The sequence below is a fragment of the Vigna angularis genome, chromosome 3 (assembly GCF_016808095.1).
Source record: "Vigna angularis cultivar LongXiaoDou No.4 chromosome 3, ASM1680809v1, whole genome shotgun sequence".
NCBI lineage: Eukaryota > Viridiplantae > Streptophyta > Magnoliopsida > Fabales > Fabaceae > Vigna > Vigna angularis.
The window spans coordinates 24697742-24711282 of record NC_068972.1 but is presented as its reverse complement, the minus strand read 5'-3'; the positions used below and the strand labels follow the sequence as shown (position 1 = coordinate 24711282).

Sequence of the window (13541 nt, the reverse complement as noted above, 5' to 3'; positions counted from 1 at the left end):
AACTACATCTAAATTTGCGCAAGAAAACGCTCATTTGAACAAGCTGAGAAAATACAAATTCACTCAAACTTCTATTTTTTTTTCCGTATGTTATTAATTGCAACTTCCATTTTTAATTTTCTCTTTATCTATCTTTTCGTTCTATACCTAGTTTACGATGCACATTTTTCAAAAGTGTAAGTTTAGATACAAAAATTATCTAGAAAGTTAGAATGCAAGAAGAAGAAAGAGGTTAGGTGAAGGGTGTAGGTGGATCCTCTTCAAAGACTAAAATATCAAATAGCAGGTGGATGCAGAGATAAACTAAATATGATACATTAACAAAATTACTTCCAAATACCATATTTATAATTTAACAAGGCAGAAAGAAACTCAAAACAATTTTGAAAGCTAAAACATACTTTTATTCATTGAATTAATTAATTAATTAATATAGGTGCATAAAATAAAATTGAGAGATGAAAGAAAGGAAAAGGCATGATGATGGTAAAATCCAAGCCTCAGAGGGTGAGAGAGAAAGAAGTCACCACCAACCAACCAACGAAACAAAGCAGAGGTAGGTAGCAGATAAGCCACCTCAACACAACACAACATAACATAACATAGCTTCCACTCTCTCACACATTCAACCAAACACCTTCACGTTATCGTCATTCTTCCAAAATGGATTCAAGTCACCAAATGGAAAAAGAGAAAGAAGAAGAGAGACAGAAGACAGCAGTCTCCACAGAACCGGCATTTGCAGTGGCATCACTATCCCTCTCTCTCCCAACCGTTTTCCCCTTTCGACAACCTAAGATCTCATCAACCCCTCAACCCAACAAGGTCAAGGTTCCAACCCAAGCTTCATCCCTAACCCACCTTTCTCTCTCAACCGCTTCCCCAACTCCTTCCAAGACCTCCTTCAAATCCTCCCTCTCCGCCACCCCCATCCACGCCCCTCTATCCCTCGGGCCCAACCGCCCCCGCGACCCCTCCAACTCCGCTGCGCTTCGCCGTGCCTCTGTGGTCTGGTTCCGCAACGACCTCCGCGTCCTCGATAACGAGTGTCTCGCCTCCGCCAACAATGAATCTCTCTCTGTCCTCCCCGTCTACTGCTTCGACCCCGCCGACTACGGAAAGTCCGCCTCCGGCTTCGATAAGACTGGCCCCTACCGCGCCACCTTCCTCATCGAGTCCGTCGCCGACCTGCGGCGGAATCTCCAGGCTCGCGGCTCCGATCTGGTGGTGCGCGTTGGCAAGCCCGAGACCGTTTTGGTAGAGCTGGCGAAGGAAGTCGGGGCCGACGCGGTGTACGCGCACCGGGAGGTTTCTCATGACGAGGCGAAGACGGAGGAGAAGGTGGAGGCAATGATGAAGGAGGAGAATGTGGAAGTAAAGTACTTCTGGGGAAGCACGTTGTATCATGTGGAGGATTTGCCTTTTAAGCTTGAGGATATGCCTTCCAATTACGGAGGGTTTAAGGATAGGGTTCAGAAATTGGAGATTAGGAAGACAATTGAGGCTTTGGATCAGCTTAAGGGAATGCCTTCTCGCGGAGATGTTGAGATTGGTGATATTCCTTCCTTGATGGACCTTGGTCTTAATCCATCTTCCACAATGCCACAGGTTTGTTTATTTGCTGTTCATGCATATTGGTTTCAACTGTTATCATCAATGATCTTATTGGTTTTAACTGTTATCATCAATGATATGTATTGCGCAGGATGGGAAGGCTGGTGCTAATGCTTCTATGGTAGGAGGGGAGACTGAGGCACTGCAGAGGCTGAAAAAATTTGCGGTTGAGTGTGAAGCTCAGCCACCCAAGGGGTATAAGGATGGAACACACAGTATATATGGTGCCAACTTTTCCTGCAAGATTTCTCCGTGGTTGGCAATGGGATGTCTCTCCCCTCGTGTAATGTATGAAGAACTGAAGAAGACTGCCAGCAGGTGTGTTGTTCTTTGTGTTCTTCTGTTTAAGGGGATTCTTTTTGGTATGAATAGGGTGTTTACTAAGTGGTGAATTGTGTTACTGCAGATCCATTTCTGCATCGTCGAACCGGACTGATGGTGGTAATGGCTCGTCCAAAACTGGAACAAATTGGTTGATGTTTGAGTTGCTATGGAGGGACTTCTTCAGGTAACAATGCTTTGTGCACGTCGTTTTACTTGGCTTGGAACTTTAGTGTACATATTTTCTTTGCATACGATATACGGGAATGGCAATGGAGCACTCGTTGGGAGTATTCCTCCCACCCCCATCCCTCATAAGCTAAATGTTAGGGATTAGCTTTAATTAAGTCTCTTTCGAGAATTATGTTAGGGATTAGCTTTAATTAAGTCTCTTTCGAGAATTATGTGCGACTTTTTTACTTTTCCTAATGCAAAAATAAGTAACTTCTATATTTAAGAAATTGTAATCATAGTAGTCAATACCACACTATTGGGGATAGTGAATTGGAGCAGCCTTGTGCACTATGGGATTAAAATAGTTGGGTGCTTTTTCAATAACGGCCATATATTGTGGCTGCTACTGTGACACAGGGCTCAGAAACCCATTTACCCCGTCAGACTTGGGCTTTAAGGTAAAATATTTCATTAAAGGTTGCGTCCGTAAAACCTCTATTCCTTCGCACGTTAAAGGACTATTTTTTCTTGTGTTCTGCTCTTCCTTTAAACTTCCCAGCTCACATTCTGCTATTCCTTTCATTTTTATTTTTTTTTTCTATAAATTTAACCGCCTTCTTTGAGTTTTTGATTTCATTACTATGTTCTTATGGGTCCTATGGGTTAATGGTGATTGTTTGTGTGCACAGTATATAACCTATAGTTGGATTTTTTTTTTCTTGTTTTTGCAGTATTTTTATTTGCAGTGTGAGTTAGTTTGTATTATAATATTTAAAATAGTGGTTGTCCCAATAGCGTTTTCAGAGTTAGCTCTGGCTAGCATCTATCCGAAACTCATAACCATGCTTAAAGTATTACTCTTATTTTTTACTATTTTCAAAAGGATGGAGTTAGTGCCAATGTTAAAAATTATCGTTACAGAGCAGCCATAACAGCGTAATGCTATAACGTTAATGTTTCCCCAACCCCTTCGCAGAGGCAAATTCTGAAGGGAGACCCACTTTATCAGCACCATTGGATGCAATGGCTTGTTTAGATAGCGGAATTTTGGCCTTCTGCCATGTTCCACCGTCTGTTATTGGTAACCTTTTAGTGTACACAGGAAAGTTGCAAACAACTCATCTAAAACATTTTAAAGTTGCAATTTGTAACTATTGCTCTAAATGTGGTAAATCCCTAGTGAATGAACTTTTCATTTTCTATATGCTCACCACGGAACACCCTTAATACGTATATGTATTGAGGTTTTAAAAAAGGGTATCTATGACTGCAATCGTAACCATGTCAAGGCTTTTAGGGTTTTTGCAATTGCAATTGCAATTAGAACTGCATAATATTGTAATTACAAAGTTTCCATGCCTGCAATTGTAACTACAATGTGAAGGCTTTTGGTGTTTGTCCCATTGCAATTTCAATTGCGGCTGCTGACATGGATGATGGATTTGTATTTGTGACTGAATTTTAAGTATTGATATCAGCAATTTGTCTTTCACTTACAGTTTTTGAATGATTTGCTGGCCTTATAAGTTTAAAGTTGGAAATATATTCCCCCTTTCCTTGAAATGTAAGGGCCTTGTGGCTCTTGAAAAACACAACAATTCTGATTCAGGTTTCCTATTTGACCAATAACGATCATGAAGTTCTGCTTGAGAGATTACTGAAATAATTATTTTTGTTCCTCCAATTATCTGCTTTGTCAATAGTTATAATACAGAGGGATAGTATTGAAAATAACATGTATTGCTGTGTTATTTGTTGGCAAAACATTATATATGAATACTGTTTCTGGCAAATAACATATAGTATGATTTGTGAAATTTTCATCTCGTTGGATTTGTCCAGGTTTATAACAAAAAAATACAGTTCTGCAAAGAAACAGGTGGAAGCTGCTCCAGCTACTGCATGTGCAGGTGCTTTTGCTTAAACTAGGAGTTCTAGTGGACATGTGAAAGTTTGTTTCAGGATGTGAGTTGCTTCCCTACGCAGACGTGGCAGTAGGGGGCTGGATATGCAAGATTTGGTTGCCCATCTGAAGTTCTGTTGTAACTGGCAGATACATTATTTCAATATGGAAGCTTTACATTATTTTTTCGATGGCAAGTGTTAGTTTTCTTAGAGTAGCATTTCGTCTGCATCGGGCATCGTTTGACTAGATCGTTGAGTTCCAATTCATGCCCGACCTTCCCCAGTATCGATATTTTTGGAGAAATTCGAAATTTAAAAATGTAGATCTGAGTCCCAAATCCTTGTTTCTCTGGCGTTCCCCCTAATAATGATATTTTTCGGAGAAATTTTAAATTTAAAAAGGGATGTAATTATATATTTTTAATAATATCAGGGTGAACTTTCTGTCCTTTTATTTCAGTTATCAAGAATAAAGGAAGTGACAGTTGACTAAAAAAATTATACCAACAAATTTGATGAAAGTTGGAAGATTGTGAATCAGATAAATTGAAGATTGTTTTTTTAATAATGGGTGCTTCAATATTTTCATGATGGATTGTCATCCGAGGACAATTATTATAGGAATTTAATTTCGATATGTTCTTACTACCTTAAGTGAGTTCTCGTGGACGAGAAGCAAGCACTACAGAGCAGTCTTTTACAATGTGTCTCTCGAGGGAGAACTCAGTTCTTTGATTGAAGCATAACCAACACTAATGCAACATCATTCAAGTGGGTAAATCAGAAAAGGGAAGAAAATGTCAAAGAGGTATAAGAAAATCAATAGGAGTAGATTTTCATTTCCAGATCAAAGCTCCTTAACAAAGAAATACATATGATTTTCTATATCCCAAAAACCTTCTCTCCTCTTTCTCTCGCTCTTCCAATATATTCTATAACGACATTCCTTCTTCTCTCACAAACAACCTCTAACAATCTTAAGAGATTGACCCTACTACCCTTGCCAGCTTAGCACCTTGCGTAGTGCCTTTATTCCTTCTTCTCACATACACTTTCCATTTGCTAGGGTCCATATTCTCCCAATAGACCAATGGTTTTTTAGGCTTTATCATCACCTTACGGGCCTCATCACTGCCCCCACCTATAGCAACAGCTGAGACTAAGAGTGGGAAATTGACTCTTCAACACCACTTCATCTTCCCAAGTAACCTCATCAACCACTCTTCCACTCCATTGCACGAGCCATTGATTGACTCTTTCTTCACCTTTTCAAATGCTATGAGTAGCCAATAGCACTATGGGTGCCCATTGCATTTCATTGTCTTCCTCCAATCATGTGGGTAACCCAGCTTACATAGAATAATTTCTTACTGCCTTCTTTAATAAAGAAACATGAAAAATGGGATGAATCCTTGAAGTTTGTGGAAGATTTAGTCTATAAGCCACAACCCCAATATGCTCCAAAATTTCAAAAGGTCCATAATATCTTGCTGACATAGGACATATTCTCGTCATAACTAAATGTTGACGTTGAGGTTTCAGCTTTACAAATACCCATTCTCTCCCTCCTCTCCCCTAAAACTTCTTTCTTTCCTGTGTCCGTCCGCTTGAGCTTTCGTCCTATCTTGAACACGTCATAAATGAATTTTTCATTGTCTCAAAGCCTCATCATAGTCCAGCAATTTCCTCTGGACTAATTCTACCTATACCTCACCTTGTACACAACGAACCAAATAGGGTGTTTGAGACCATATACAACTTTAAAGGGTGATGTGGCTGTGGAAACATGGTACGTAGTATTATACCAGTACTCTACCCATGGAATCCAATGCACTTATTCTTTTGGTTTATAAAGAATGAAACATCGTGTGCAGGTCTCGATACAACGATTTACCACCTCTATTTGCTCATTCGTTTGCGGATGGTAAGCAATACTCATTTTTAGAGTAGTCCCTTGTATTCTAAAAAATTCATTCTAGAATTAGCTCATAAACAAGGGGTCTTAGTAGCTTATAACTGAGTTAGGAATACTGTGCAAACGAACTATCTCCTTCACAAACACATATGTAATTAATTTAGTTGTGTATGGGTGTTTTAGAGATTTAAAATGACCATACTTACTCAAACAATCAATCACCACCATAATTGCTTCGAAACCTTGTGATTTTGGAAATTCCATGAGGGGCTTGGCCACTTTCCCATACTCCTTAATGAACTTCCGGTAATAACCTGTTAACCTCAAGAACCCACACACACCTTAAAATACGTGAAAAACACTAGAAGGGGGTGAATAATGTTAATGAAAAATTTCTTTTTGTAACCCTTCTGATATAGCATGTTTGTCAAGTTTTGAATTTATCAAATAAGTGCTTAGACGCTCGAATTAATAAATACTTGTAAAATATGGTTGCTCTTAACGTGTTATTCAGAATGTACGCTACAATGTTTGTAAGAACTTCCTTAGTTGCATAATAAATGTTTAGTGCGAAAGGTTCTTGTATGTTATCCTCTTGATTCTTCATCTGAATGATCTTCTATTTAAAGGCTCTTGGATAAGTGTCCGTTAGACTAAACTCTTGGGCTTGATTCTTATGTCTTCTCTTCCTTCGTGTACAACAGTCGTTGACTAAAGTCAACTTGTCAGAGTAGGCATGTTTTTTCAGTACTTTGCTTGAAGTAGGTTGTACTTTCTTTTAGACACCTCTTTAAGTGAAGAACATTATGTGAATATCTCTTTTGTCTCTAACATTCACTTTTGATATTTTAATTTGAAGCTTATGAATGTGTGTAGAGTAGGTTATCTACAAATAATAGAGTAGATTGTGCATGCAACATATATGTCTTTTCTCTTATCACTTTTTTTTAACGTTGAGCATTTACTATCATTTAATGCTTGCTCAGAACAACAAAGTGCTTTATGATTTTCTACCATTAAGGTAGCGTTTAACAGTTTAGCTTTTCTTCTAAAGATACCAAGCGTTGAGTAAAGACTTCATCGTTGGACGAAGTAATAGTTTAGCTCATGGTATTGTTTAAACTTATATAAACTCTTTTTATGATACAGCCTTTTTAGAGTAGCAACGTTTTTCATTGTTTATGTTTTCTTTGGTGTTTTAAGTTTTGGTCTTTTAGAGTGTTTTTGTCAACGACATTGTCTTGACATTGTTTCACTTTTTTTATAGTTAAATTGAATACCCCTTGAGTATAGTAAGTTTTATGCGTTTAGCTTCAACTCTCTTAGACGTTTTGACTTAACAGTCATTTAGCATAGCATCTGGGTGTTTTAACTTAGTTGTTTTTCTGTTTCGTAAAATCCTAAGTGTTTTCCTAAGGTTTTTCTATGTTGGGAATTTTGAACCTAAGTATTATGTTTCTTCCTATGGTATTTTCATATTATTATTTTGTTTAATATTATTTGGTTAAACTAGAAAACATGAGAGCGTTTAGACGTATAGACGATTTTGTCTTAACATACCTTTTACAGTTTTTGGAATAGGACACTCTAAACCTTTGATAGGTCTACTCCTATGCCTTCTTCGAAAATAATATGGCTTAAGTATTCCATGCTTTTTTGACCAAATAAGCACTTCTTTTTATTAGCATAAAGTTGGTGGGATCTCAGGAAGTTCAGAATTTCCTCCAAGTGGCTCAAATTTGTTTTCCAATCCATTATATATTATAAAATATCATAGAAGTAGACTAGAACATACTTCTGCATCTACTGCATGAAATCTTCATTCATGAGGTCCTGAAAGATTGAAGGGGCATTCATTAACCCGAAAGGCATTACCAAGTACTTGTAATTCCCCTCATGGGTTCTGAAAGTTGTTTTAGGGATTTCCTCCTCCTTCATCCTCACTTGATGGTATCTAGATTCCAAGTCCAATTTCGGAAAAAAACGAGACCCATGTAACTCGTCTAACAATTCTTCTATAACCGGAATCGGGAACTAGTCTGGTATAGTGACCTTATTCAGTGCTCTGAAATCAACAAACATATGCCAAGAAGCACATCCTTTTTATTTACCAATAATATTGGACTAGAGGAGGCACTCTGACTAGGCTTAATATGGTCATCATCCAATAATACTCAAACTTGTCTTTCTGTCTCATTTTTTTGGTGATATAGATAACGATAAGGGTGCACATTAACTGGCCCTTTCCCTGGCACCTACGTGATTGCATGTTCCTTTGATCGCACTAGAGGTAATCCCTTGGGGTCTTGAAAGACAGTGTCAAATTTACCCAACAACCTGATGGAAGCAACTCCACACTTCAAGTGAGAGCTCTCCCAAACTCAGAATGGACGCAGCGGAATGGAGAAGTGAGTGAAGTTTCTGGTGCACGCCAAGTGTTTGATGAAAGGTTTAGTGGAGGTTTGGTGTGTGTGTGTGAGGTTTCTCAAGCTCAGAAGGCCTTCCAAAGGGGAAGGAAGCTAAAGGAAGAGGTGCGAAATTAACACTAGAAGTTTTAAACTCTGAAGATATGACTAGAGCGAACTCAACATCATTTCATTATCTCATCAAAGTTAAGATTTACATGGAGAAGAGTCTCTCTTTTATAGGTGAAAAGAGGACTCCATTTCTAACTTTGCTAAGCTTCTAAGAATCACAAAATGAAGTGTGCTGGAGAAGCTAAGGAGCTTGGGACGCAAGGCTCAGCCAAGCACACATTAAAAACGTGCAAAATGTGAAAAAGCAGTCAAAAATGGCTGAGCGCGAGCTACTGGTGGCTGGGCAATTTTACAATCCGGAAGCCAATTCTCTTTGTAATCCTAATCCGGAAGCTAATGGTCCAAATCCGGAAAGCACTTCAATTCTTCTCTTTTTTTATTCCCTTTCTTCCTTTGGCTCACCAAGCTTCCTTGGTTGATTCTCCATGGTCTTCAACCTTTATTTAAGGCTTACAAAACAATGTAAATGTTATTTAGCAAAGCAAATCCATATAAGACTTAGATAAGGAAAGAACTTTAGAAATCCTTATTCCACTTCCCTTTCTTTAGTCTTAGTTTAAGTTGTTACTTCTTTGGATGGAAAGTCCTTAAAGAAGTTTCCATCACAACCTTTGCAATATTTCACTTTGCTTTGGAGAGAGTTTGGACATGTATTTCCCTTGTACCTTAGATTCGTCCTCAATCATCACCTTTAACGATGTGAGAACAACTTTTGAATGCATCACTCCTTTTAGAATACGAATGCCCTCTAAAGTGTTGATCTTCATGATTGGAACTCCCTAATCGACGTGCATATCCCCAATGATGCTAGCCACAATACTCTTAAGTATCATATTGATGTCCTGCAACTCAAATAAGTAGGCATCCAATTTCAAATTTCCTCCCTCGAGCTCTACCTTCAAATTGCGACACAACCCTTGTGTTTGAGTCAAATGGCCATCACCCATCAAGACATTCATGTTCCTCACGTTTTCACATTCTTAATCCAAAGATACCATCAATTTCTAAGAAATAAAATTGTGGGTTGCCCCACTATCAACCAAAATTCAGAATCGGAACCCCTTTAATTTTACCTCTCAAGTTCAGAGTATGTGTATGGGTGGACTTATCCTTAACTAAATTTTGGAGGCTTAAAACATTGTAGTTTCCTTTAATTCCATCATCCTCAGTCTCATCACCCTTAAGTGCTGACATATCACCTTCCCCTTATGTATTATCCTCTTCCACTACCATTATCTTTATTTGCTTATCTAGAAATATGTGTGAAGGATGGTAAGGCCCACCACACTTAAAACATAATCATTTTTGTCTTCTATCAATTAGCTCTTGATATGTTAAATGTCTTATGCCCTTATCACATGGCCCTTGTCTCCCTTTGTCCACCATTTCATTTTTTGGGCTTGGCCCATTAGATGTCCACCCTCCTAAGTTCCTCTTAGCATTCCTTCTGAAATTCCAGTCAACACCTAAATTACTTTTTCCACCATATGACTCCTACCTTTGGCTTGACTACCCAACTCAAAACGTGAGTCTTGATGACCCATCCCACCATAGCTCTTGCTTCATGAACCATTTCTATTTCCAACATTCTAGCCGCATTCAACATACGTCCATGTTTCAATGGAATCACTGATTGTATGCTTCTAATATGTGCCCAATATCATCATTCAATCCCGACAAGAAATAGGCAAAATATTGATTGTTTGGAATACGAGGTACTTGAGCAACCAAGTACTCAAAACTCCTAATATAGTCTTCTACTTTCCCACGTTGTTTAAGCATGGTAAGTTGCTCATAAGTGTTTCCTTCTCCCCATCCTCCTCCGTATCTCTCCAACAAGGTTTCCTTCAATTGTTTCCAAGACAAATCTTCACTTTCATTCACTAGAGAACTAAAGAAATGAATGGTGCCTCCCTCTATGCACTTTTGCCAAACTGATCTTCACCTCCTCATTAGTTTCTTGGATTCTGATATAAATTTTAGCTTTAGTAATCTAGCTAGCAGGATTGTCACCATTAAACAGGGGCAACTCAATCTTCTTGACTGACTTTCGAAATTCCTTCATTGCCTCCCATGTAAGGCGCGCAGCCCAGACCCAGAAACACTCTTGTTTTCCTTCTTCTTCTTTGAACCCATTGACTCGTCTCCTTCCTCCATTCTTTTCTATGACACACTAAGGGAGATTGCCTCCATAAGCTTTGTTTGTGCCTCTGCTTGAGCCTTCAGCTCCTCAATCGAAACTCTCATCCGTGATAGTTCAGCCTCCAACCAATTCACTCGCGACTCCATGTTATCCTCCTTTGCCACTAATTCCTCTATTTGTACGACAATTTGCTTCTTTCTCCCTTTTGGCATCCACTAAGGTCACAAATCTGGTAGGTCAGACCAAAATGATGAGAACCAAGAAGACAGAAAGAAAATATATCACACAAGTAATAGAAAAGTATATGATATTATTGAAAGTATAGGAAAATCAATAGAAGTAGACTCCTATTTCCATAGCAAAGCTCCTTAACAAAGAAATATAGATGATTCTATATATCCCAAAAACCTTCCCTCCTTTCTCTCTCTTTCCACATCCCTTATAACAATATTCCTTCTTCTCTCACCAAAACATCCTCTAGAGATTGACCCTACTACCCCTGCCAACTCAGCACCTAACGTAGTGCTTTTTGTAAGAACCCAGAAAATAGCCTGTTAAGAGTAGATAGATGTATTAAAATAATGAGACTGAGCAATTTGTGTTAAAATAAGGCAATAGTATAAAAAGAAATTTCAAACACTCGGTTCATTATCTAAATACTTTTCATCTCTCTAAAACATTATTCTCTACTCTTCATCTCCCTTATCTATAGAAATTCTCACTGGTGGCTCATCTGTTCGACAATCAGGAGGCACTTAAGTGATTCTGGCGTCAAGGGCTTCCTGTTTCACCATTTGGTTTAGCGTTTAGAATTGGTAAGTTTCATTCTCTGGTTTTAGTGATTTTTGGTTTTGCTGCATGCAAGGAACAATCCTGTTTGCATGTGTTCCATATTCTCCTTCTTTTTCTGATTTCATTTTGGTTCTACGGTTGGTCTTCTTTCACCAATCGGTGGTTCATAGGTGCTCTTAGGATTTTCTTGAGGTTCAAACTAATTTTCTAGAAGGATAGAAGTTGTTCGGTTCAGTTAAGAGGTAAGGGAAGCTAGTTAATTTGATTATGATTTTTTATGTATGAAATTACTGTTTGGATGGTTGCATGTGTGTCACTTGAATGCTTGATTGAATTGTGTTGAATATGTAAATGCTGGAACCTATGAACTGATTGGGGTTTCTCTACATAAGTGTTCAGCCTATTCTGATCTTGAGGAAGTGGGTAGGTGAAAATGAGAGTTTGGGGTTGGAAGTGAATTTGGTCAGTGAGGAGAGTCTGAGAAAGTGTAATTGAATCTGTTAGAACCTTTAAGTTCCTCTAAAATGTGTAAAAAGTAGAAAAATGGATTTTGGGTCATTGAGTTGTTGATTATGCTTAATTTGGAGTGAAATCTGGTATGGGACTCTGTAGAATGATGTTAGGAACATTTAAGTACCCTTGGATAGGTGTAAATTGGTATATGATTCATGTATGGAAGATTAGAAGTTGGGAAAAATGTTTAGTTTTGGTAAAGTCTAACGTGTTCATCATTCTGCAAAAGTTCTACAGAATTATGCAGAAAGCTGATCACGCGCTGTTGACCGCTCGGCCATGCGCTGATTGGCCGCTCGACCATGTTCAGGTACTCGGTCATTAATTGGGTTCGGTCCCTTTAGAGTCTTACCCGTTCATGACCGTTCGATCTTAGGTGGGTGAGTGGTCTCTTAGTAGTGCTCGATCTTGTACTAACACTCAGTCTCTTAGTAGTGCTCAGTCTTGTTATAGGGTTCGGTCTAACTTTAGTCCTCGGTCTTACATTAGTATTCAGTCTTGCACCATTGTTCGGTCTTGTAATAGTATTCGGTTTAGTCATAGGATTCAGTCTCGTAATAGTATTCGGTCTTAATTGTGTTCGGCCTCTGATGGGCCTTACTTGTTAATGACCGTTCTGTGATATTTTACTAATCGGCACTAGTGGAAAAACAACATATAACGTCACGCCTTCAACGTTGTAGCACTCAATATCCAACATTAAAAATGACCGGTGACATTGTCGTAAATAAATTGATTCGCTCCACGTCAATTACTAAAGTAGTGCGCCGTCTAAAATGTATTAACGTCAAACAAGAAGCATATCGACGTAATCTAAAATGTATTAACGTCAAATAAGGCCAAGATCGACGTAAAACAATGACCTTAGAATCACATAACGTCAACTTAAGAAACATCTAACGTTCAATTTAAATTAAAAAAATAACGAAATAGTGGTTTGCTTCCAACAGTATTACTCCTACCCACATTTGACGTCACCAATGACAAATATTTGACGTTTTATATGCCAGCATGAAGCCAAAGAGTAAATCCCTTAATTATTCTTTATTTCTTTTCTCTTATAAACCAAACAGAACGTCCCACACTTTATGGGGTCGATGTTTAAAATAATACAGAACGTCGAACAAGTTGGGGTTGAACGTGCTTGTCGTAATCACATAACGTCCATAAGGAAGCAGTCGACGTCCAATACAAAATAAATAAATACTAAATATTGATTTAATTAATATGACGTCAACCGTAATAAAAGAAGGACGTTGTATATTACAGCTAGCAGTTATTTGTTTATTTTTCATTTAAATCAACCCATAAAATGTCAGTTTTAAACTGGCTTAGACGATTTGTTATTTAGTTCCTTTTTTATTATTTTTTCTTTTTCTTTTAAACCAACCACAGAACGTCGAATTCTTCTTCACGTTGGACGTTGTATATTCCATAAATTATGTTTTTAATTTTTTCTTCTAAACCAAAAAATGTCTTTGTACTCGTGGCTTCGACGTTTTATTAAGCGAAGTCAAATTATGTGGGTATTTGGCTTTGACGTGCCGTACTCGCATATAACATCAAAGTTCAACGTCCCATAACAGAACAGAGAACCATTCCAATGCCTTTCACGTCGAAGTCCCCT

General features: G+C 38.2%; 1 protein-coding gene across 3 annotated transcripts; it reads left to right on the top strand.

Annotated features, from left to right (window-relative positions):
- The first annotated feature begins 499 nt into the window (after positions 1–499).
- On the top strand, positions 500–4201 carry LOC108345929 (blue-light photoreceptor PHR2). Of its 3 annotated transcripts, none has more exons than XM_052875342.1 (4): positions 500–1608; positions 1706–1932; positions 2021–2122; positions 3086–3909. In XM_052875342.1, exons 1-4 carry the CDS (start codon positions 664–666, stop codon positions 3096–3098), a joined length of 1287 nt encoding a protein of 428 aa, XP_052731302.1. In that variant the 5' UTR covers positions 500–663; the 3' UTR covers positions 3099–3909. The 3 variants fall into 3 exon arrangements, with proteins under 3 accessions (XP_052731302.1, XP_052731301.1, XP_017440275.1); XM_052875341.1 differs by lacking the exon at positions 3086–3909 and adding an exon at positions 2527–3063; XM_017584786.2 differs by lacking the exon at positions 3086–3909 and adding an exon at positions 3952–4201 and having other exon boundaries at positions 502–1608.
- Positions 4202–13541: the final 9340 nt, after the last annotated feature.